This window comes from Trachypithecus francoisi, unplaced genomic scaffold (assembly GCF_009764315.1).
Source record: "Trachypithecus francoisi isolate TF-2019V2 unplaced genomic scaffold, Tfra_2.0 Lachesis_group14, whole genome shotgun sequence".
Taxonomy (NCBI): domain Eukaryota; kingdom Metazoa; phylum Chordata; class Mammalia; order Primates; family Cercopithecidae; genus Trachypithecus; species Trachypithecus francoisi.
Genome location: NW_022681459.1, coordinates 58,699,041 through 58,724,105, shown reverse-complemented (window position 1 = coordinate 58,724,105; position 25,065 = coordinate 58,699,041). Strand labels below are relative to the sequence as shown.

At 56.5% G+C, this 25,065-nt stretch overlaps 1 protein-coding gene across 2 annotated transcripts in view; it reads right to left on the bottom strand.

Annotated features, from left to right (window-relative positions):
• The window catches only part of SCUBE1 (signal peptide, CUB domain and EGF like domain containing 1), a 147,078-nt gene that overhangs the window by 80,142 nt on the left and 41,871 nt on the right, over nt 1–25,065 (bottom strand). For both annotated transcript variants that reach the window (XM_033233693.1, XM_033233694.1), the window contains exon 4: nt 10,805–10,939. In XM_033233693.1, coding sequence (XP_033089584.1) covers nt 10,805–10,939 — 135 coding nt within the window. The remainder of the gene's footprint in view (nt 1–10,804; nt 10,940–25,065) is intronic.

Genomic DNA, 25,065 nt, shown 5'->3' with positions numbered 1-25,065 from the left:
CACAGCCCTCCACACACTGTCTGGTCGGGACCTGCCTCAGGTTGGACCCTTGTACAGCCTGTGAGTTCCGAAAGGACCAAAAGGACCTGTCATGGCACAAAAATGGGGCTTCCAAGTACTACCCGTGGGGGTGGAATGCAGGGGCCCGGGCACGTGGTCAATAAAGTGCAGTACAGATGGCAGAAGAGTCCTGATGTCCCCAATTCCCTAGGGAGATCTGAAACTCCATGAGTGTCCCAACCTGCAACTGATCACAGCCCCAGGCTGGGCCAGGCCTGAGCCAGCCAGTCAGGAGGAGGAAGGTGGGCAGTGGCCCTCTGCACAAGGCTTTCCCGGACCCCTTGAATCTGACGCTGAGCAAGGCGCTGGGCAGGGTTCGGCGCTGTCTGCCTCTTTCAAAGTAGAGACCGGTGGGCCCTGCCTTGAGCCCCACGTCTCCCAGACTTTCAGGGTTCCGCACTATGAAGAGAACAAGGCCCCACCTTGTCCAGAGCCACCGAAGCTAAAATATTCCACACCTATGTGACGGGGGTAACAAGCCTCGCTGAAGTGTAAACCCGGGACAGACAGAGGGCTCTGCCAAGAGTCAGCTCACCAAGCCTCTCACTGTCCCCTCACCATCCTCCTGCCCCTTCCCCTCACCCATCCTGCTGTCCCTTCCCCTCACCCATCCTCCTGCCCCTTCTCCTCACCCATCCTGCTGTCCCTTCCCCTCACCCATCCTCCTGCCCCTTCCCCTCACCCATCCTCCTGCCCCTTCCCCTCACCCATCCTCCTGCCCCTTCCCCTCACCCATCCTGCTGTCCCTTCCCCTCACCCATCCTGCTGTCCCTTCCCCTCACCCATCCTGCTGTCCCTTCCCCTCACCCATCCTGCTGTCCCTTCCCCTCACCCATCCTGCTGTCCCTTCCCCTCACCCATCCGCCTGTCCCTTCCCCTCACCCATCCTGCTGTCCCCTTCCCCTCACCCATCCGCCTGTCCCTTCTCCTCACCCATCCGCCTGCCCCTTCTCCTCACCCATCCTCCTGCCCCTTCCCCTCACCCATCCGCCTGTCCCTTCCCCTCACCCATCCTGCTGTCACCTTCCCCTCACCCATCCTGCTGTCACCTTCCCCTCACCCATCCTGCTGTCACCTTCCCCTCACCCATCCGCCTGTCCCTTCTCCTCACCCATCCGCCTGTCCCTTCTCCTCACCCATCCGCCTGTCCCTTCTCCTCACCCATCCGCCTGTCCCTTCTCCTCACCCATCCGCCTGTCCCTTCTCCTCACCCATCCGCCTGTCCCTTCCCCTCACCCATCCTTCTGTCACCTTCCCCTCACCCATCCTGCTGTCCCTTCCCCTCACCCATCCTGCTGTCCCTTCCCCTCACCCATCCTGCTGTCCCTTCCCCTCACCCATCCTCCTGCTACCTTCCCCCTGCTATGCTGTCACCTCCTCTCTCAGCCATGCTCCTGCCAACTTCCCCTATCAGCCCTCCTTCTGTCACCGTCCTTTCACACATCCCCACCACCTTCCTCCTTGGCCATCCTCCTGTCACCTCCCTCCTCGGCCACCCTCCTGTCACCTCCTCCTCAGCCACCCTCCTGCCGCCTCCCTCAGTCACCCTCCTGTCACCTCCTCCTCAGCCATCCTGCCCTCTCCCCTTGCTGTCCCCATATGGGTTCCAGACCCTGATGGCTTCCAGTGCTCTCTCTGGGCCTGCTCCCTGCTTCACCTGTACAACTGAGGCAAGTGCGATCTTCCTAAAATGGGCTCATTCTCCTTCTCCTCAGGGCCGACAGGGCACCCTTCACTCTCACGGCATAGTCCAAATTCCCGCTAGACAGGGTCCCATGCCTCTGAGTTCTGCCAGCTTTGGGCCTGACTTCAGACTCCTGGGCCCATTGTCTCCCATGGCTGGTGGGACGACGACTCCTCTGGTCAACCGGAATAAGCTGGAATCTTCGGTGTCAGAGGACCCCTGGCCATGGGGCGAGGACAGGCTGGCCTGAAGGAGGGACCCAGGCAGCGGGAGCAGCTGGATGATTGACAGGGCGAAGGGAGTTGAGAAGGGCGCTGGGGACGGGAGAGGCAGTGGCCCCGGGTCTCAGCTAGGTTGGAACTGAATCAAAAGCAACCACACAGGAAAAGTGTCAGGCACAGGCCAGAGGCTCAAGCACCCTCCAGTGAGGCCCATGGAGTAGAGAAACAAACAGACACCAGGATGGACATGGGCACCCATCCCACCAGGCGCTGTGGGCCTGGGACAGCCGCGGAATTGCCTGCAGTCAGATGTCACAGGATGGTGGATGGCATCTGAGGACTCTCTCTGCTCCAGACATCGTTCCGGGAAAGTGAGGGAACAGGCCTGCGCCTCTCTCCAGGGTTTCTGGCTCCCTGTCTCCAGAGCCCTACTTGAAGTGGTTTTTAAAGGTCAGTTGCCTCCAATCCGTTGCTGTCTACCAAGGTCTGGGCCCAGACGACCCTGCCAGCCCCTTGCCCTCTCTTTCTACCAGAAACTCCTGCTGCTACCCAATCCCCCACCTTAATCCTCCCAACAGCATCCTGCCTAAGTCACTCTGGCCCCTCTGTCTGCTGACCACCCACCTTCTCTCCATCAGTTGGCCACCACCTCAGAAGCCACCTGCTCTTGCAGGCTTTTTTTTTTTTTTGAGATGGAGTTTTACTCTGTTATCCAGGCTCGGGCGCCACGGCGCAATCTCAGCTCACTGCAACCTCTGCCTCCCGGGTTCAAGTAATTCTCCTGCCTCAGTCTCCCAAGTAGCTGGGATTAGAGGAGTGTGCCACATGCCTGGCTAATTTTCGTATTTTTTGTAGAGATGGGGTTTCTCCATCTTGGCCAGGCTGGTCTCAAACTCCTGACCTCAGGTGATCTGCCTACCTCGGCCTCCCAAAGTTCTGGAATTGTAGGCATGAGCCACCACACCCGGCCTCTTGTGGGCTTCTCCAACCCCTTTCCATACCCAACTGGCTCCAGCCCTGAGCTCAGCTTCCTCTGCCTTGAACAGCCCGCTGGCCAAGCCCCTGGCTCTGCTCCTCATCCAGCATACCCTGCCCAGGCACATATAGATTTAGGGACCACAGGCTGACCAGCATATTGGGCAGGCAGGTCCCTCTTCTCCTTAGAACCCAATTTCCACACTTGAAAAAAGAAGGGGAAGCCATGGGATGGTTGTGATTCCTTTAAACACTGAGAGAGAGCTGTGGGAGAGGGTCATGATTTGAACCCAGATCACCCGGGTTCCAGTCCTGCCACCACTGGACACACCGTTTGCCTCTGTGAGCTTCTGACCCACATCTGCAACATGGGAGCGGCTAGTACTCAGCTCACAGGGTCGAGGAATTACAACGGATATTAGTACCCACCTGAGGGTTCAAGGGATTAAATGAAGCAGTATTAGGGTGACCCAATGTCTTGCTTTGCCTGGGACAGTCCCAGTGGATACCCACAGCTCTGGCATAATTAATAGTAGTATCTCTTTTCATTCTCACAAGTATACTGCTTTGGATATTATTCAATGATAACTAAATGCGAATTATTGACTGTGGTGGTCATGATGTGGATCCACATGTCATAAACGGCGAGGAGCCACACTCACACACTGTACCCACGTCCCACTACTGGTTTGGATATTAAACTCTAGTGATGTAAGATGTCACCACTGGGGGAAATTGGGTGAAGGGTGTCTGAGACCGCTCTTCACTATTTTTGCAGTTTCTTATGAATCTATAATTATTTCAAAATAAAAAGTTCTAAAAATCCTATTGTTTTGACTCTAGTTATCGTTAGGTATTTGCCCTTGCAAGCTTACAGATAAAATGAACGGATCCCCCAAATGCTTCATGGATGGGTTTTATAAGCAAAATAACTAGGTTCAATTGAACCAGAGGCCATCCAGCAAATACTGGGAAATGAGTGACAATGGTTCCCAAGAGGCTGGCAGCTGCTCTAAAGCTCACGTACTTTGTCAGCAAGCCCAAGCCCACGGGCTCTTACCTGGTCTGTGTATGGAAACACACTGCTGTAGTCTTCAGAGCAACACCCACAGCAACACAGTGGTCCTTGACAGTTAATAACAGCAGCGTCAAAAGAAAAGCGTTTACTTCTGGGCCAGAGGTCTGGGGACATTCAGTGTGGGGATAAACATTAGCAACCGTTTTCTGTCTGCGTAACTGAGTTCATAACAAGAACCCTAAACTGTAGGAAAAAAGAGGCCAAGCTGACTCAGCCTATTCCTGTGAAGGGAGAAGGGAAGTGCGTGCCACACTGCAGGAAATTTCTACCACAAGATGGCTTTTGAACTCTCGGTGCTTAAAGAGGCATACTCGGTGCCTGGAGCTGCAGGTGGTACCAGCTGTGAAGGCATCACTGCTGAACCTCAGGCCCTGCCTGAGTCTCACCATACCTGGGCCGACAACTGAGAGGGGTCCCAGAACCTTCCCCATTGCTGCTGCCTTCGCTATCAGGCAGGCAGGAGCCCAGGCTCTGGGGCCAGATTGGCAGACCTCCAATCCCCCTAAGCCACTGGCAATCTTGCAGTTCCCTAACCTCTCAGTGCCTCAGTTTCTTGATCTGGAAAATGGGGTACTGTAAGGATGCAATGAATGGAAATGCATGGAAAGTGCCTGGTAGCGGGACCTGGCACGTGCAAGCATGCATTGGATGCGGCTCTTGCTATCATCATCATCATCATCACATTATACACAAAGGGACTGATTCTGGACGCCAAGCTTTCCTACTGCTGGCCCCCACCTCTGACTCTGGCTGGGACCACCATCACTCTTGATGCCAAGTCTTGAGCTTTGTGAACAGTGGGCTCGAGTCCCAAGAGGACTGCCTGTGGAGGGAGGGCAATGCAGTTTCCTACACGTATTTATACATGTGTTTAAACAAACTCCAAACTTTAACCAGAAGGTGAAACGCACTTGGGTAAACTCATGTAGTCCTTGCGGGGAGAACCTCAGGCTGCCCCACGGCCTGTTCCACTGCATAAAACCCCAGCAGAGCAGCTGCACGGCAGGCTCTCTGCATGTGGCCTCATTTCTCCCAAATGGGGGCCCTCATCGACAGAGGACCCCTACTGACCAGCCCCCTGCCCAGCCCAACCACAAGGTCCACCAGTCCACACTGACCAATATCTAACAGCACGACCCGAGGGCCTGTGAGCTGAGTGCTGTTCCGATGCTCCTCAATGTCCACACTGAACCATTCACCACCCTGCCTTGTTCCCAGTCCCATCCTGGCTCTGCCCATTCCCACCTTCCTCTCTTCCTTCCTCCCTCTGTCCTTTCCAAAGGCCCAAGTTGGCAGTGGGACTCAGAGATGTGGGGACCATAGTCCCTGCCCACAGGGAGCTCCCAAGCTGCAGGGACACAGGCACCATGAGGCAGAAAACCACTTTCTGGAGCTTGTTGCCAGCAACAGTAAGGAGCGGGGGACAGAGGTGGTCACTGGGGCACAGAAGAGGCAGAGCCCAACAGTTTTCCCTGAGGGCTTAGCTCAGAATGGGCTGTCCCGTGGGCAGCGAGCTCTCACTGGGGACTAAGTGTGGAAGCCGTCAGTAGACAGGGCGGGGTGAGGAGCAGGGCCCTGGTGCTCCCTCTGTGTTGTGACTCCTGATTACCTGTGCCCAGTGGGAACACCACTCAGACCTCTGCAGGAAGGATGGGTGGCTGGGCACTCTGGAGGGCGGCCCTGAGGCTGAATAGGTGCAGGTGTTCAGCTGATGAATGAGGGACGATGGCCATCTTGTTGGGCCCCAGGTTTTGCACGTAGTGCCTTGTGCATAGATGAATCCAGGTGCAAGGACCACCAGCTCGCTAGTTCCTCAAGGACAAAGCTGGCCTCTTGATCCTCTCCCTCCCGCTCCGCTGAATGCACAGGCTCCCGTGCAGCACCTGGCACATGTCAGCAGAGCCTTGTTTCAAGAGCTCCCAGGTCCTGACTCTGCGGCTGGCTTGCTGTGGGGCCCTGGGCCAGGCCCTGCCCTCTCAGGGCCTCAGTTCCCTCGTCTGTCACAAATCACATGAGTAAGAGCCCGTGTTTATTGAAACTGTCTTTTCAATATTTTTTAACCCTACGAAGCAGGTATTATGACTGCCTCCATTTTACAGGTGAGGCACAAAGAAGATAGGTGACTTGCTCAAGGTCATGAGATGGTCTGTGGAGGAGCTGGGGTTACACAGCCTAGGCCGCTGGGCCTGGAGCCCTGCTGTGAGCCTGTGCTGTTTCCTACAACGATGGAGACCATGTGACATTTCCTCTCACTCTGGTGCCTTCCACCAAGGCTGAGGCCAGCCCGCAGAGGGTGTCTGATGAGGCTTCAGAGCAGAGCTCAGCAGGACAGTCTCCTGCACGGAGGGCCGGGGCATCTCAGACCTAAAGCTGCCAGCAGCCAGTGTGGCCCAGTGTCAGTGCTAGACCCTCGGAATAGCAATATTTCAGCAGGTGGAGGAGGAGACCACGTCACGAATGTCTCTGCTGCTCAGATGAGAAAACCAAAGCCACAGAATCCTCAAAGCGTTTCCCCTCAGCACATGACTGTACAGGAACGCTTAGGACCTCTACTTAGCATGTGATCCCCTTTCCATGCTGAAAGCTTCCCAGGGGACCATGCCTTGGCTCCTAGGGGCTAGTAGAGTACCCAGCACATGAATGAATGAATGAATGAATGAGCAGGTAAATACAAGTGACCCGCGCTCATGTAGCTAGCAGGACTGAGGCCTTCCAGAGCCCTTTCTACTCCCAGCTCAATTCTGGTCAGATTGAAAGAAAGAATTCTACACTGAGAGAAAAGGAGAAAGTTCCTCCAGGAGGCCACATCTTCCTATGGCATCAATTCGTCAGAAGTTAGAGACAAGAAGAGCAGTGTGGGAGAGGGAGAGAGCCTGAAGATGCTGCTTTCTGCATACACCAGGCACAAGGGTGGGATGGGGCAGCGGGCGGGCCCCTGGGGCTGTGGCCAGAGGAGGGGTTGTCAGTGCTTATTGGGCTAGGGCTGAGTGGGAGGTAGGGGGTGCTATCATGGGACCAGAACCAGAGCTGGGAAGTGCTGAGTAGAGGGGAACTGGCCAGATCCCAACATCTCTGACTCCCTCCCGCCCAGTGTAGGCACAGAGGAGCAGCCTGTGTGTGCCCCCCAAATCAAGCCTGTGTTCTAAAGACCTGAAGAAGCTGCCTGCATCAGTCACTAATCCTAGGACAGGTGCTGCCCTTGACTGACCAGAGCATTTTCCTGCGAATGGGGAAAATTTGAAAGCTAGGCCCATTTTACGACTGAAAAGGCCCAAAGAGGCAAGAGTAACTGTGCAGAGGCCACGTGGAGAGCTGGAGCTGAGAACCCAGTCCTCCCAAGCCTAGCCTGGGTCGCAGCCACTCCATGGGCCGGGGTGTGCTCTGGCACCTAGGAAGCGGGGCCACTCAGAAGGGCTGAGCCCTGTGTTTCTCAGCCAGGAGTCCAGACTGACCTGGGCCAACTCCTCTCACGCATCTGGTTCCATCTAATCAAAACCAGCCTGTGTGCTTTTCTCCCTGCTCAGGGGTAGGCCCCAGAGAGCTGGACAGGCATGAGGAAGAGTCAGGTGATAGGAGGAATCTAATTTGCCAAATGGCTCTGGCTCCATCAGCCCTCCCAGGGGCTATGGGAATCAGAGGTCACTTGTGTGCAAAACAAGCTCAGGCTTTGCTCCTCTGACATGCTCTAATTTTGAGCTATAACAATCACTATTGCAGTTGACACTAATGGTGGGAAATTGTCACAACAGACTGAGGCTCAGAGAGGTAGACAACCTGCCCCGTCCCCAGGTCCCTGTCTCCCCCACGCGCATTCACGGGCAGCTGGCCACTGTGCTGTGTACTTGCTCTGCCCTCTTCAGGATTTCCACACAGCCATGGAAACCCATTGGAATGCTGCAGCTTGTCACTGGAGAGGAATCTGATAAGTTACCTGTTGTTTTTTAGATTGATTTCATTGCCCAGATTAAAAAATCAGGAGAGGCCACACAAAAATCCTAAGGAGAGAAGGCACTTCCTTGACCAACAAGCTGGTTAACGCAGATTGGGACTGAGGCCCCCAAATCCATATTCTGGTTAAACCTGGATTCCTGGCTTCCTTAAAAATCAGGATCTGGCCGCCTGGGGCATCTGGGTGGAGTGAGCCATGTGTGCCCAGGGTCCCACCCAACACCAGCCATTGCACAATTTATGTGATGCCAGCCCCTGGAAGTGTCGGCGTTCCCCCAGATGGCCTCCCCTCTCCCCTGAGCATCACTTCTCACCTCTGCTCAACCAACTTTACCACAGCTACCTCTGCCGAATCCAAACTCTTGCCACGGCCCACCAGGCCCCATGTTGTCCAGCCCCCACCTTCCCGCCTCGGGCTCCTCCCGCTTCGCGCACTCTGCTCCTTCATCCTACCCTTTGTTCTGCTTTTCCTGTGCCCATTCCCACCCCAGGGCCTTTGCACATGCCCAGCCTGGCACATTCCCCACAGTCTTCCCATCTGGCTTTCTCATCAGCTCCAGCACCGTCTGCTGTACCACCTGCGACTTTCCTCTCGTGCCGCATCACCTCCCGAGAAGCGAGCCCCATTGCTGGTGTGCCTGGCTCGGATCCTGGCTCCGCCTCTTCCCTAACTTCGTTGGGCTTTGGCTTCCTCAGCATCACAACCCAGCCTCCCCGGGCAGTGGTAAAGGTGGGGTGAGCTGGTCTCTGGGCAGCGCTCAGGCCCGTGCCTGGCTCAGCACAGGCAGCTCCTGCCGTCACTGCTCCCACATCATCCCCTCCCCAACCCTGGTCCTGTGGGGGATGCTAAGATTTGCAACCTCCTCAGTGCAGCAGATGCTTACAGGCCAAACCTGTAACTAACAGGTGTGGCTGTAGGTGTGACACGCCCACTGCACACCCTCCTTTCAACCAGGGGCCTCAGCTCCACTTGGAGCCCTGCTGGGGAGAAAGCCGGAACAGAGCACACACAGCCTGGCTGAAAAGGAGGCTCACACCACCCTGGCCGGGGACTCTACAGCCTGCTCAGAGCAGTCACTCTGTGAACTCCCCTCCCCGGATGAAAGCAGAGGCCCCTCCCCACACTTGCTCACTCTGTCCCTATAAATCTGCTTCTTTTGTTTGTTTTTTTTTTTGAGACGGAGTCTCGCTCTGTGGCCCAGGCTGGAGTGCAGTGGCCGGATCTCAGCTCACTGCAAGCTCCGCCTCCCGGGTTTACGCCATTCTCCTGCCTTAGCCTCCCAAGTAGCTGGGACTACAGGCGTCCACCACCTCGCCCGGCTAGTGTTTTTGTGTTTTTTAGTAGAGACGGGGTTTCACCGTGTTAGCCAGGATGGTCTCCATCTCCTGACCTCGTGATCCGCCCGTCTCGGCCTCCCAAAGTGCTGGGATTACAGGCTTGAGCCACTGCGCCCGGCCTATCCTGAGTACTTTTTAAATGTTTTTGCTTTCACTTTCTCAGGAACTGTTTTCTAATGGAACTCCGGCCTGGGCTGGCAGAGTTGCACCTCACAGCCTCCTGCCTGCCCACGGGAGGCTGGAACCTCATCCCAGGGTCCTGCTCCATCTCCGAACGCCCTGCCGGGTAACACCACGTCCCCATTTTGCGGGTGAGGAAGCTGGAGAGCAGTCAGTAGAGCTGCCCATGGGAGGGCTTCCAGCTTTGGAGGGGAGGAGCTGGATTTACACAGGGTCCGGCTGGCCTGGAGCCCAGTGCATGCCCTTTGGTTCCCCATCTCTCAGCGTGAGCCCCTCTCTGAGCCTTCTGCAGGTGCTGTGTCCTAGAGAGGCGCGCCCTTCCCAGGAACGCCCCCGAGGCCCGCCAGCCTCCAGTGCCTCCTCCTTATTAAGGGTCAGCAACAGGGGTGTGCTCGAGCTGGGGCAGTCCTGGCCTTCTTCCTTGCATCTATTCCCTTGACAGCTCATGAGCGCCAGGCCCTGGGAGCCTTGGCTCCTGCCTCTGCCCTCACAGCACGCTCTGCTTTGGCACACAGCCCTGCCGCAAGATGCCTGACCTTGCATTATCTTAAGCAAGAGACGTGCCTCAGGAAATGCTGTTCTCTGCCTGGAAGCCCCTCTCCTCCAAGCACATGTGTCCTGGCTTTCTGGCCAGCTCTGCCGCCACCTCATAGCCCCGCTGCCCTGAGCCCAAACTCCAGGATCTGACCACTGATGCCCTAACACCAAGTCCCTTCGCCTGCTGGGCTTGGCTGGCAGCCAGGCTCCACTTCAGCCTGGGTCTGCCACCTAGTGCTCCAGCTGGTGGGGTGTCTTCCTGGGGCCCTCTGCACCTCCCCAGGCTGGCCTGCTACCCTGCCTGGCCTCCAAACAGCAGGCTCCCGACCACAAGGACCCTCTCCTTGTGGAAAACCCAATGAACATGCAGCAGGGCATCGCTGGTGCTGTCAGGCTCATGGAGACAGAGAAGTTGGCACACAGCCTGGGTAGCCTCAAGCCCCTTTTGGAGAAGGAGCCCATGGAGAATGGTGCCCCACTCTTCCCGGCCACAGACAGCCCCCAACCCAGAAAGGAAAACAGCTCCTCTGGTCACATGTGCCACTTGCGGCCCCACATATAAACACGAGAAACACCCGCAGCCCTAGTGTAGCAGGCAGAGGGAAGGAGCTGGAAGGAGGCCCATGCAGAACCAATACCAAACGTGCAAAACAGTCATTCAGACTACCAGCAAAATTCCCTGCCTTGACCTTGAGGGCCCCAGAATTGAGATGTGGAGAAGGGGACTCTGGCGGCTGCCCATCCTGGCGGGGGACACGCCTGGTCAGCACAGGCCATACTCACCATTGGAGCGGTGGATGCAGGTGTGCTGGTTGTCACTAAGGAAGAAGCCACTGCGGCACTGACACTCGTAGCTGCCCATGGTGTTGACGCAGATCTGCTGGCAGCCACCATTATTGTCCTGACACTCGTCCACATCTGTGAGAAGATGAAGAGAATGGGAACAGAAATCACACCTAAGTTGGAAGCAGGGCACAATGGGCTGGCGGGACAGCGATGCAGTGAATTTCCTCACATGGCTCTGAAGGGAGAGACTCCAGAGAGGGCCTCCCTGGTGCTGTATGATGGTGATACTGTACAGTGGCCTCCACAGCCCTGCACCATGGTGGCACTCTCCAGTAGGCCTCCACCAGCCCTGTACTACAGTGGTACTCTACAGTGGGCCTCCCCTGTGCTGTGCTATAGTGGTACAGTGGAACTCCGTGGTGATGCACCATGATGGTACTCTACAGTGGGCCTCCGTCACACTGTGCTACAGTGGTACAGTGGCCTCCATCGGGCTGTGCTGCAGCGGTACGAGGGCCTCCGGCGGGCTGTGCTGCAGCGGTACGGGGGCCTCCGTCCGGCTGTGCTGCAGCGGTACGGGGGCCTCCGTCGGGCTGTGCTGCAGCGGTACGGGGGCCTCCGTCGGGCTGTGCTGCAGCGGTACGGGGGCCTCCGTCGGGCTGTGCTGCAGCGGTACGGGGGCCTCCGTCGGGCTGTGCTGCAGCGGTACGGGGGCCTCCGTCGGGCTGTGCTGCAGCGGTACGGGGGCCTCCGTCGGGCTGTGCTGCAGCGGTACGGGGGCCTCCGTCGGGCTGTGCTGCAGCGGTACACGGGGGGCCTCCGTCGGGCTGTGCTGCAGCGGTACGGGGGCCTCCGTCGGGCTGTGCTGCAGCGGTACGGGGGCCTCCGTCATGCTGTGCTGCAGTGGTGCGGGGGCCTCCGTCGGGCTGTGCTGCAGTGGTGCGGGGGCCTCCGTCATGCTGTGCTGCAGTGGTACACGGTGGGACTCCATCGGGCTGTGCTGCAGTGGAACGGGGGCCTCCGTCATGCTGTGCTGCAGTGGTACGGGGGTCTCCGTCATGCTGTGCTGCAGTGGTACGGGGGCCTCCGTCGGCTGTGCTGCAGTGGTACGGGGGTCTCCGTCGGGCTGTGCTGCAGTGGTACGGGGGCCTCCGTCGGGCTGTGCTGCAGTGGTGCGGGGGCCTCCGTCGGGCTGTGCTGCAGTGGTACGGGGGCCTCCGTCGGGCTGTGCTGTAGTGGTACGGGGGTCTCTGTCATGCTGTGCTGCAGTGGTACGGGGGCCTCCGTCAGGCTGTGATGCAGTGGTATGGGGGCCTCCGTCATGCTGTGCTGCAGTGGTACGGGGGCCTCCGTCGGGCTGTGCTGCAGCGGTACGGGGGCCTCCGTCGGGCTGTGCTGCAGTGGTACACCGTGGGACTCCGTCGGGCTGTGCTGCAGCGGTACGGGGGCCTCCGTCGGGCTGTGATGCAGTGGTACGGGGGCCTCCGTCGGGCTGTGCTGCAGTGGTGCGGGGGCCTCTGTCGGGCTGTGCTGCAGTGGTACACGGTGGGCCTCCATCGGCTGTGCTGCAGTGGTACACGGTGGGCCTCTGTCGGGCTGTGCTGCAGTGGTACACGGTGGGACTCCATGGTGATGCCGCGCAGTGGTACTCCTGAGAGTGACTCACGGAAAGAGTTCAGTGGCTATGATGCTAGCTCACTTCAACTCAACAGTGCTCTCTGAGTGCCCAGCACTGTTCTAAGCATCTTACCTGTATTAATTCCTTTAATTCTCACAGCAACCCTGTAAGTCAGATCCAGGTATCAGTCCATTTTATAGATGAGGAAACTTAGGTGCGGAGAGGCAAAGTCACTTGTCTAAAGTCCTACATATGGTAAGTGGCAGAGGCAGGATTCAAACCTGGTGGTCCGACCCTGAAATCTCAGCTTGCGGTGACGTCGCCAGACCCCTCCTCTCTAGGAAGACAGAGCAGCCTGCAGTAGCTGTCCCCAACACATGGAGCTTTGCCAACTACACCCCATGAGCCCTTGTCTCTTGACCCCGCTCAGGTTTACCACCAGCAGCACAATACGGTAACAGGCTGGAGCGCAGGGCAATACCCCAAGGCTCTGTGCCCTGCAACCAATTTCAAAAGCCCTGAGAATGAGGAGGTTTTTATTAAGAAAAGGCCCTGACCTCCGGCTGCCAAGACGGCTGCAGAAGGCTGCCAGGTGGTCTTTCCCACTCTTGGGGAGAGACAGACCTCAGGGCCGACACTCATTTCTGACCAGAGGCCGCTGGCACAAAGGGTGCTATTGGCTGAAAAGAGTCTTTATGGAGTTCTGGGCTTGAACAGATCAGCATGTTTCAATTACCAGAGTCATAACCCCCTACTCTGTCAGTTTGTTTAATGGAAGAAGGGCTTCTTAAACCTTAATGTTCCATGTCTGTATTGTCATTTTAATAGGCAAATATATAAAACCACAAAGGCAGCGTGAGCTACTGGCTGCTTCTAGCCAATCCCTGGCCCCCGACACTCACACACACACACACACCACACACACACACACACACACACACACACACACACACTTGGCATTGAGCTTTTGATACTCTTCTTTCTAACATAGACATCTTTTACTATTGGAACCAAAAGGATGTGAAAAGGTAAAGAGTCGGTGACCTGCACTGAACTGGGACAGGACTCAGCTGCGGAGCGATTTGAGCTGGGTCCTATTTAGACTCATGGACAACAGACCACTTTACCACCTAAGACACCAAGCGGCTGCCTTTGAGGCCGACAGCGAGGCCATTATTCTTTGGCAAGCTCAAATGTCAGCCGTGTGGGCAGCCAGAGGAGGCAGGCAGAGCTCTGAACTTTAAAAGCCACCAGCGGTGGCTCAAGCCTGTAATCCCAGCACTTTGGGAGGCCGAGACGGGCGGATCACGAGGTCAGGAGATCGAGACCATCCTGGCTAACACGGTGAAACCCCGTCTCTACTAAAAATACAAAAAACTAGCCGGGCAAGGTGGCGGGCGCCTGTAGTCCCAGCTACTCGGGAGGCTGAGGCAGGAGAATGACGTAAACCCAGGAAGCGGAGCTTGCAGTGAGCTGAGATCCGGCCACTGCACTGCAGCCTGGGCGACAGAGCGAGACTCCGTCTCAAAAACAAAAAACCAAAACAAAAGCCACCAGCGGTTACAGCTAAAATGGGAGAGGTGGCCCTCGCTGAGAGGAGCCAGGTGATTGCAACATGACCCGACAGTCTGCCTGGGGAAGTCTGGGGGGGAGGGAGAGGGACTATTCTCAGCACCTTTCTCCATTCAACAAAGCCTTGCTTAGGACCCCCTGGGGCCCAGGGCCAATGCCACCATTGCTGGGGGCAGCCTCTAGGTGTGGTGAGTGGTCGCCTCCCTCCCCTCCACATCTCAGCCATGTCTGCCCCTGGGGTCTGTCTCCAGCCCACACTGGACCATGAAAAGCACCAAGCCAGGGCCCGTGTCCCACTCATCCTGTTAACGACACACAGCAAACATCCGTGAGTGTTGATTATGTGTCAGGCGCAGGCCCACGCGATCCTCACAGCTACCTGTGTGATAGGTCGTGTTATTGACCCCATTTTACAGATGAGGACACGGAGGCTCCGGGAGCTGAAGTAGCTTGAGTACAGTGACACAGCACACCAGAGTGAAGGCGGGACCCAGCCCTAGGGTCTAGCTGCAGAACACGTGCCTCTGGCCCCAGGCTAAGCTGGCCGCATCAGCGAGTGTGCTCAGACTAATGCTGCAAAGAGCTGGCCGCTCCTCACACGAGCTGGAGTCCCTGTCAACTTGGGCACCTGCATGTCAGCCCCAGGGGCAGTTTGCCGCGAGGAGCACTGGGAAGGGCCCAGCATTCCTGGGGTTAGTCCCATCTCTGGACCAATAAGACCCTGTAGAGAACTGTGCTGGCATACACTTCACCACGAGACCTGGATGTGGGCAGCTGTCCCTGGGACTCAGTCCAGACCCCTCTCATGTCACAGTCGTTACCTTTCTTCTCATGGTGCTCAGATTCCTTGCTCTGTACCTTGGCTTCCCCAGCTCTACTAAAAGTCCAACTGTAAAGCAAACCAAACAGATACAGACTCTCAAATGCTGAGTTCCCGGTGCAAAACTGCTACCTCATCCCTGTCACAAGTAAGCTCCCCGGTGCCACCCATCTGCAGCCGTCTGGCCTGGTCGCTCCTCACCTCACTGAAAGCTTGAAACCAAGGGCGGTTGACGTAAGCCATCTACAAACCCTCAGTGACCTGGCAGGGCGGCTGGGCCTTGGGACAGGGCTGTTTACTCTACTAGGGAACAATGACTCGCCAGTGTGATGAATAATGGGAAACAAATGCAGAGGCCATGTAAACATGTCTTGTCCCCACTCCCAAGTGATAAAGCCCTGAGATGAAGCAGACGGGAAGAGGGGGCTGCCCCTCTGCACCCTTTTCCCACTGTGGTCCAAACAGGCCTCACCCCTGGTCCCCGAGGAGGGGAGGAAATCATGGCTGCCAAATCTCTTGGATGGCCTGAGGCCATGACCAGCATCTCTAGGGAAGGGCCTGAGGCCCCACGCACGGCTCTTGCACCCCTGTGTCTCCAGCACTCCCAGTGGGCCCCACACTGAGGTCTGAAGAGCGTCCAGCCGCAGCAGCTGGGTCTGTGAGATGCCACCCACGAGCCCAGGACAGACTGGGCTCACCTGGAGGCCCTGGCCAGGCCTGGCAGGGCACTCTGAGAAACAGTCCCTTGGCCCTCTCCAAGGGGTGCTTTGAGCCCAGCACACCCCGCCCCATGGTCCCCCAGCATTTGGCACACTCTGTTATGAGAGGTGCCCTCATGGCAAGAGGGGAACCTATGCCTAGGAGTCAGGCTCCCTGAGTTCTGCCCCTGTCTTGCCCCGTGGCCTGTGGGCGATGTCCAGGCCTCATGCCTGGAAAGTGCTCCCACAGCTTGAGGGATTGCAGACCATGTTCTCTGGGAAGTGCTCCTGGAATGCCTGTGGTGTGTGCAGCCCTCCTCCTTCTCTGCCCCGAGGAACTGACTGTCAGTGCACGGATGGGTCCTGTGTGGCTGGCCCCGAGTGAGAATCTCACCCCACCCCCAAGCCCGCACACAGATGTGACCATTGAGGCTGGGCGGGGTTGCCAGCCTCACTACCGCAGCGAGGCCCCTGCTCAGGCACTATCTTAATAAATCCACACAACACCTCCACGCCGGGGGCATTATTCTTATTATTCCAGATTCTCAGGTGAGAAAACTGAGGCCTGGAGAGGGGGAGAGATTTTCTCAAAGCTCTAAAAGAGGCAGAAGGAGAACTGGAAGCCCCATGAGTCCAAAGCCCTCCCTCTCCTCCTCTTGAAGACCCTTCAAGCCCGATGACAGCAGTGAGACAAAGGTACCCAGGTTTTGATGCTTACAAACCTCCCTGGACTCTCCACACCCACCTCTCCAAAACCTGGTGCTCAGCCTCCTCCTCTGTGTAGTCTTTCTGGTGTCCAGCATAATTCACTCCACCCCGGCTTCCAGGCCAGGCCTGCCTTCCTTCACTACTTCCTGCCTCTGCCCTAGACCAGAGAGGGCTTGGCTGTCCTGTCCCTGCCCTGGGGTGAGGACAGATCTGAGTCTCCTTTATATCCTTGCTCCTAGCAGCGGGTCAGGCCAAGAGTGAGTGCCCAAGTGACAGGAGGGTAAATGGGATGGCACAGTTTGTGCTTGCACACACAAGTGCCAGGGAGCTCATTACTGCCAAGGGACCAGTCCCGGAGGGCAGAGTGCTGTCCTGATTCCCACTGGGCATGAAGGGGGCTTCAGCTGTGAGTGGGCTCTCACAGCCCGCCCACTTCTTCAGCCATGCTCTAGGAATCTCCTGCAGCTGCTCTCTGAACACACCCCACCCATGCACCTCTGCCCGTGTGTGCATGCCACCTTCCTTCTGGAACTGCCTCCTCTCCTTGTCCAGACTGAAGTTTTTCTTGCCTTCTGAATCTACCTGAAATGTCTCTGTTCACTCACTCACTCCATGAACACCAAGCACCTACTCTGTGCCACACTACCCGTGAGCTGCCAGGGACACCTAGCTCTGGGCCAGAGTGCAGAGATGGGAGGCTTCCTGGAAGAGGTGAAGTACGAGCTGCTTTGAGAAGAGCGGAGAGATGTGACCTGAGCCCGGGGATCCTGGAGGAGGCGGAGGTATTCTGAAAGCAAAGGCTTGTGGAAGGGGCAGGGCAGGGCCCAGATGGGGAAGGACTTGCAGCCTCTAACAGAAGAAGAGTTCCGGAAGCAACCAAGGAAAGGTGGCTGACTGGGTCCTGGATGCTGGGCTAAGAGAAACAGCAGAGCCAGGCTGTGGGCATGGAGAGTGAGCAAGGCTGCTCTGTGGCCTGCACCCTGCCCTGGCAAGACCCCACACAGCGCTCAAAAACTCCAGCCCTGTCCGGGTCCCCACATCAGTCCAACTAGCAGGGGGACAGTTCCTACAGAAAACATTTGTGCAGCCTGACACGCAGAGTGTCCCAAACCACTGAGGCCTTGGGCCAGGGCTGAGCCTGCGTGGAGTGAAGCCCCTGAGTGGGCCTGTTTCCAATCCGGGGTCCAGAATCCCTGGGCGGCTCCAGGAGGGGTAGGGGGAGCGTCCTGCCTCTGAATCCTGCTGGCAGCTCATGGTCCTTCATCTATATTTATGACCACAGCTGAATGTTCCCAGAAGGCACAGAGCTCCTCGGCACAGCACAGGGACTTAGCTACAAAGCGGAGGGGAGGTCCCCTGGGCTCTGGGGCAGACTCTAGGAGGCTCTTTTCAGGAAATCCTTTCAACTGGTAAGAGACCGAGGAGGCAGAGTGGAGAGTGGGCCCTTGATGCCCAGCTCTGGGAGGAGCCTTTCACGGCTGTCTGGACCGGCCTGGTTGAGGCTGGAAGGCACTGGTCCACAGCCTCCTTTGATGTACAACTGTATCTGTGATTGTGCCATCAGAACCGCTGGAGCCCTTCCCTCTTCCAGGACAAGGGTGAAATGGCAGGCAAGGGAGATGGGAGGAAGGTAAGGTGGAACCTTGGCAGGCCCTGCCACAGGGGCCTTCAGCAGGTGGGGCTGGGAGACACCCTCGGAAAAAGATGACTCCAGTGAGGTCTGGGACAGAAGACAGGGAGCCTGAAGGTCCTTGAAGGCTGCTCCCTGTGAGCAGTGAGCTCTCATTCCTTCAGCTCGCAGAGCTGGGGGAGGGCAGAGGTGGGAGAAGGGAAGGACGGGGTCAAGAAAGGCCGAGCATTTGGAGCACAAAAGAGGGGCCTCAATGGTCAGGGTCTGGCCCTCATCCCACCCAGCCACCAGCCTGAGGACCCTGTTGACCTTGAAGCCCGTTTCTTCTGCCGCTCTCCCAAGGGTCTGACCAAGGCTGCTGACTTTTTCCATGCCACTTTGCCCGTCCATCTCCCTGGCTCCCATGAGACAGCCCTGGCATGGACCTCAGCTTCCTCTTTGGGGTAGGCTGCACACTTCTCCTGGGTCTCTCAGCCTCCAGCCTCTCCTTCCCAAATCCCTTCTCCATGGACGGTGGCTGCTGTGATGAGTCTGGTTGGAACAGGACATGGCTCCTTGATCCCACAGGGTCTCTGGGATCAGGTCCCACCACCTCACTGTGCACTGCCTGGCATGAGCACAGCTCTGGAGGCCGGGGTGGCGGCAGATGGCCCTCACCTGTGAGTCTTGCCCATCTCCACTCGGTCCTCACAGGCGCAGGCCACCTCCAGTCACTGAAGGGTCACGTGTGAGAGGGAACCCATGTGCTGTGATTGACATGGTTGTTTTCAAGCAAGAAGAATTTCCAGAGCTGACATCAGCAGGCCATAGGTTGACCTGCTTCCGAAAGGCCTCTGCAGGCAGGACCAGTTTCCCCGGGAGGTGTGCTTTTTGGCCCAAGATGCTGATGTTTGTTTTTATTAATAGCTGGCTGTTTGTTCTACTTTGGACCAAAAGTCCAGGTTCACAGTTATTTATAACAACTAAAAATTACTTCTGGATCCAGCTCTGGCTGCTTTGTGTTTCCCGCAAATGTTTCCCGATTTGAAACAGAGACTCTATGTTCTGCTTGGACCCCACCCATGTTTTCATGGCTGTCAAGAGCCTACTGTGTGTCAGGCCCTCCACTGGATCCAGTGTCCCAGCTCCCACAGAAGGTCTGGAAACAGAGGCAGAGGTGCCAAGCCCATCTTAGGAAGCGAACTCGACCTCCAGCACTGAGAGCTCCCACCTGGTCCCAGGCGGCTGAGGGCCCCCGGCCGCTGGCTCCTTTCAGAAGGGTGGCTTAGGCAGAAAAGCCTCTTGGCTATCTAGCGGCTCTTGCAAAATTGCATTTGATGAGTTAAGTGTAAATAAATGAGAACCAGATGGATTAGATTTCGGGTAAAATACACACGGGTCTTAGAGCTTTGGGGCCTGGGTTCTGCCAGATCCAGAACACTCTCCGAGCTGTCAAGAGCTGCTGGCACAGGCAGGCAGGAGGTATGCCTGGGGTCTCCCAGGACCCGTCTGCTTCCTGGTCTGGGCATCAGCTGAGGCCTTCCCTGGGGCTCCTGATTCCCCAGCAGGTTGGCCGTGTGCAGAAGACACAGAGCCGACCTCTTGGCCTGGGCCTGAGTCCAAGCTGTCCAAGCTCAGGGTGGGAGATGAGGCGTATGAATGGTAAGGTCGGCTTTCCAGACCAGTAAGCTCACTGCTCATGTCCAAACCCAGCAAGCCAGCCCAGGGGAGGCGGAGGTGGTGAAGCCTGCTGGCCGCTGGGGTCTGCTAACTCTGCCCTCCCCAACTTGAGTCCTGCCTTCCAGCCCAGCTGCTGCCCTGCCGCCCCCTGCTGTGCATCTCTAGGGAAGGACGGGAGTCTGCCGCCCCGTGCAAACCACTGGCCAGTCCTCACAGGGGTCTGCGTGACGCTGCCCTGGGACCACTGCCCACGGGACCTGGCTCTTGCTCCACAAGTCACACCAGATGGAGTAAAAGATTCAGCGAGCCGGCCGGGCGCAGTGGCTCACGCCTGTAATCCCAGCACTTCGGGAGGCTGAGGCGGGCGGATCACAAGGTCAGGAGATCGAGACGATCCTGGCTAACATGGAGAAACCCTGTCTCTACTAAAAATACAAAAAATTAGCCGAGCGTGGTGGCAGGAGACTGTAGTCCCAGCTACTCGGGAGGCTGAGGCAGGAGAATGGCGTAAACCCAGGAGGCGGAGCTTGCAGTGAGCCGAGATGGCGCCACTGCACTCCAGCCCGGGTGACAGAGCGAGACTCCATCTCCAAAAAAAAAAAAAAATGATTCAGTGAGTCATTCGCTCTGTGACCTTGAGCAGGCCATTTCACCATTTTGGGCCTGGTTTCCTTCTCTGTAAAACAGGGATAAAAGTCCCTGAGGTGTCTGGGAACCAAAGGAGGTGATGGAGGTAAGGTACCCTGTGCAGCGCCTGGCACACACAGACCACCACCGAGTGTGAGCAGGTGCAGCACCAAGCCGCTGCTCATGCCTCAGGGAATCACACGAACATACTCTGGTGACAGCAAAGTCTCTTCTAAAAGCAAAAGCAACAACAAACCACATCAGAGGGCAGCACGCAGCCCTGCCTCGGCCTTCTGGTCTCCAAGTGAAGCTGCTCGGCTCCTGACACTGCTCCCTCCTGAATAAGCCTCTGGCACACTCGCCCTTCTCTGTGGACCCCAGCTTACTGGGGCACTCACGGTTGGCCCAGAAGTGGACAGAGCTGTGCATGTGGTCTGCTCGGACGGTGTGGACGGGCCTTTCGATACTATGTTCGTGAGACCTCTGCTATTTCTCCAATCCCGGTTTCTGGTTGAGATAGAATTCATGGAGCATACGATCTTTAAGCTGACATCTTAGTGACTTTTAGTATATTCACTGTGTTGCATAACCAGCCATCACTACTAATTCCAGAATGTTTCCATCACACCAGAAAGAGGCCCCATGCCCATTTTTGGTTAGTCCCAATTCCCATCCCTTCGCCCCTGGAAACCACATGTCTACTTTCCGTCCATGGGTTTGCCCATTCTGGACATTTCATGTAAAGAGAGTCACACAATATTTGTCTTTGTGTGTCTGGCTTCTTTCTTTCTTTTTTTTTTTTTTTTTTGAGACGGAGTCTCGCTCTGTCGCCCAGGCTGGAGTGCAGTGGCCAGATCTCAGCTCACTGCAAGCTCCGCCTCCCAGGTTCACGCCATTCTCCTGCCTCAGCCTCCCGAGTAGCTGGGACTACAGGCACCCGCCACCGTGCCCAGCTAGTTTTTTGTACTTTTTAGTAGAGACGAGGTTTCACCGTGTTAGCCAGGATGGTCTCAATCTCCTGACCTTGTGATCCGCCCGTCTCGGCCTCCCAAAGTGCTGGGATTACAGGCTTGAGCCACCGCGCCCGGCCACTTAGCATGTTTTCAAGCTTCATCCGTGTCATATGTAGCGTGTCTCAGCACCGCGTTCCCTTTTATGGCTGAATAATATTCTATTGCATGGACAGACCACATTTTCTTTATCTCTTCGTGAGCTGACGGACATCTGGGTTGTGTCAGCTTTGTGGCTGTTATGCACAGCGCTGCTGGAACACTGTGTGTAAGTTGTGGTGGGGGTATATGCTTTCAGTTCTCTTGGGTGCCTACCTGGGGGCAGTACCATCACATCATCTGGTAACTCCATGTATGCCTTTTTGAGGAAATGACTGTTTCCACGGGAAATGTGAAAACACATTTTACATTTCCAAAGTATGAGGTTTCTAATTTCTCCATATCCCATATCCTCACCAACACTTGCTCCTTTCTGGGATTTTTTTTTTTTTTTTTTTTTTTTAACAGCCATCCTAGTGGGTGTGGCGTGGTTTCTCATTATAGTTTTGATTTTCATTTTTCTTACGAATAATGATGTTGAACAGCTTTTCACATGCTTAGTGGCCATTTGTATGGCCCCGGGATACAGTGACGCTCAAGACAGACACGGTCCCTATTCTCACGGGCTCTATGCTGTCTGTGGAAAGACAGAAACAATCAGAGAGATTCCAGGTGGGCGGGGCGTCTCCATTTCTTTGGAGACATGTCTATTCAGATCCTTTGCCTATTTTTCAACTGCATTGTCTTGAGTTGTAAGAATTCTTTATATATCCTGGATACTAAGCCCTTACCTATATGACTGGCAAATACTTTTTTCTATTCTGCCGACACCACCTCCTTTCAAGTAGCCTCAGGCAGTGCTAGGTACTCAGGAGCTCAGTGCAGGTCAGTGGGGCCCGGGCCCCTTTCGGGCTCTGCCCTCGCCCTCACCCCATCTACATTCTGTTCCTGGGAGATTTTGCACTGTCCCTTGGCTGCCTATCTGCCAAGGCTGCCCCCAAACCCCCAGGCCTGCCTGCTCCACCACCCTCCAACTTAGACATCAAGAGCTGACCTGGTGCCTGCACACGGATACCCCGCAGGCATGACGGACCTCATGCGGCCCATACTGAACTCCCAAGTCTCCCTCCTACAAAAGCAGAATAGAATGAGACAAAGCTCAGTCTGCCCTCAGCCTTCCCCAGCTCAGCAAATGGTCACACAACCCGCAGGCGCTTCAGGCAAAACACCTGGTTGTTATTTTTGGTGCCGCTTTCTCCCCACATTGAAGCCCTTAGCAGGCCCAGTCCTTTCAACTCTGCCTGTGAAATTCACCATAAGTACAACACATTCGCTCCCCTCCAGGGCTGCCACGGCTGGTCCAGCCGCCCTCGTCTCTGGCCTGGATTATCAAACTCCCTGACTCCACCCTGCCCCTGTCCATCCTCCATCCCTCATGGACCTCATGCCATCCCTCTGCCTGAAAGCCCCCGAAGGTTTCATAAACATGAAATCCCTTTCCTGGCCACCAAGCCCACAGGAATTGCTCTGCCCACATCTCCCGCCCCGGCCTCCTCCTCGCTCACCCACCTCCAGCCAGGCTGCTGTGTCCTGCTCTCCCTTGACCCTGGCTGTCCTGTTCCCATCTCCAAGCCTTGGCATTTGCTCCTCTGCCTGGAATGTTCTTCCCTTGTCTTGGCACGGCTGGCTCCTCCTCCTCCTTCAGACCACGTGCCACTTTCCCCGAGATGCTCTCTCTGACCACCAAGCTAAAGTGGCAGATGGGCCACTCTGCAACGTGTCCCTCCCCTGCTTCCTCCAGAGCATGCCCCCACCCACCTAGAATCTTCTTTTTGACTGTTTCTGTCTTCCCACTAGACAACATAGAGCCCCTGAGAACAGGGACCATGTCTGTCTTGAGCATCCCAGCACCCCAGGGTTTTGAACAGTGCGTGGGGCCCATGAAATACGTCTGCGGACTGGATAACTGAGTGAGCACTTCCAAAAGTGTGGGTGGGGAACGTGCTTCTGGCCTGGACATCCGTAGGCCCTGGCTAAAGGCATCCCACCAGGGATCAGACGCATAGCCTTTGCTGCCGTATGCTGCAAAGTGTGGCTGCAGAGGGGCTGCCATGAGGCCCCGCAGCCCCAGGACCCACTCAAGGAAGCAGCTCTGGACGGGTGACAGGAGCATGCGCTGGCTGGCAGTGGGTCCTGGGTGAGTGGGTGGGTCAGGGACTGACATCAGGAGGTACCAGAGAAGGCTCTCAGAGAAGGGCTGTGCTCACCTGCCCCCTTAGCCTTGCCGGAGAGTTGGGAGCTTGTGCAGAGATCGCGATGGGAAACCAAGTGGCCTCGCAGTCATTGCCAGCCTGTGGCTTTGGTGCTCAGTGCTTGAAGGGACCTGCGTTGGGAGGCCTCAGAAGAGGGATGCAGCTCAGCCTCTCCTCCTGCTTTGTTGGCACCTTTACTGACACGAGGACCAAAGTCTCCCACTAAAGAAAAGCTGCTTGAGCTGGGCAGAGTTTCAGGAAGTGAATGGAGAGGGAAGGGGTCTGGAGACACAGTGGGATCCCCTACACAACTACGTTTCACTCATTTTGCTAGACCACCTATGGCAAGGCCAGCTCCTCCTTGAACCTCTAGATCACAGGCAGGGCAGGCGCTGGCTGGGGCCCCCACTCAGGGTCAGGCACTCTCATTACAGTTATCTCAGTTAACCTCAGCCCAGGGCAGTAGCTGTTTTGTAAGTGGGAGCTCCAAGCAGTGTGCAGCCTGCCCACAGTCCCCAGCACGTGAGTGACGGGGCCAGGCTGGGAACGGGGTGCTTTCATTCCCTCAGGCCTCTGACAGTGCAGCTGTGAATGTGATCCTGGCTGGACATCTGTAGGAGGCACTGGAGTTTTCTAAAATTTCTTTTGATGGGGATAAGAATGGAGGACTGGAGAGAGGGAAGGAGGAAAACCAAACAAACAAATCATGGAACCAAAGCGAGAAGCTGGAAGGAAAGAAAGAGGAAACGCTCCCACGGGACGCTTAATGAAGAGCCTCCGCGCCTACCCGGGCCCAGCTGGATGTGATTACCTCCAGGCCGGTGGATGGGGCGGCAGGGCAAGTCCCACTCCTGTTGAAAAACAAAACAAAACTCCCCCGAACCAAGGAGGGGCCCCGGAGCTCCCACGACACCCCAGGTACACAGGTCCTCTGGCTAGTTCATCCCGCCAGACTCTAGCCAAGTCAACTGATTGATTCCCAGCATCCATTTCCCAACCTCAGTTCTGTCGGAATTCTAACCTTCAGGGGCTAATTCTTCCCCATGGAAGTCCGCATTTTCTTCCACCCTCCAAAGCTGTGTGAAATTGCCAGATGGCTGTGCGGCTGTTCCTTCTCTTCTCCTCCTTGCTAGCACCCTCCATGTGTACACCTGTCCTCACCTATGAGGTCTCCTCAAGTGTGAGGGTCCTCGGCACCTGCCAGGCCTGTGGCCACACCCTGATCCCGGCCGCTTGGCCTCCTGCCCCATCCATGCCCTGCATCAGCTCCCCAGCTGGGCCTGCCACATGTGGGCTTGTTCCTTCCTGCGCTCAGCAGTTCCTCCCTATCAGGCCCCGGCTGGGCCTGGCGGCAACAACCAGGACTACTGAATAGCTTTGTCTCATCAGAGCTGACGCACCGGAGAAAGGCAGACAGCAGGCCACAGAGGGTGGTGGCGGAGGGCTGGGTGTGGGCACCAGGAAGCTTCACGGAAAAGGGGGCACTCGCTTGGCTTAGGCACTGGCACACTCGCAGGCCTCCCCACGGCCAACCTGTCTCTGAGTTTGTGGCCACATTCTGTGGTTCTCCTTCTCTCAAAGACCTAGCAAGGCTCCCTATAACTTGACCAATAAAGCTGTTTTAT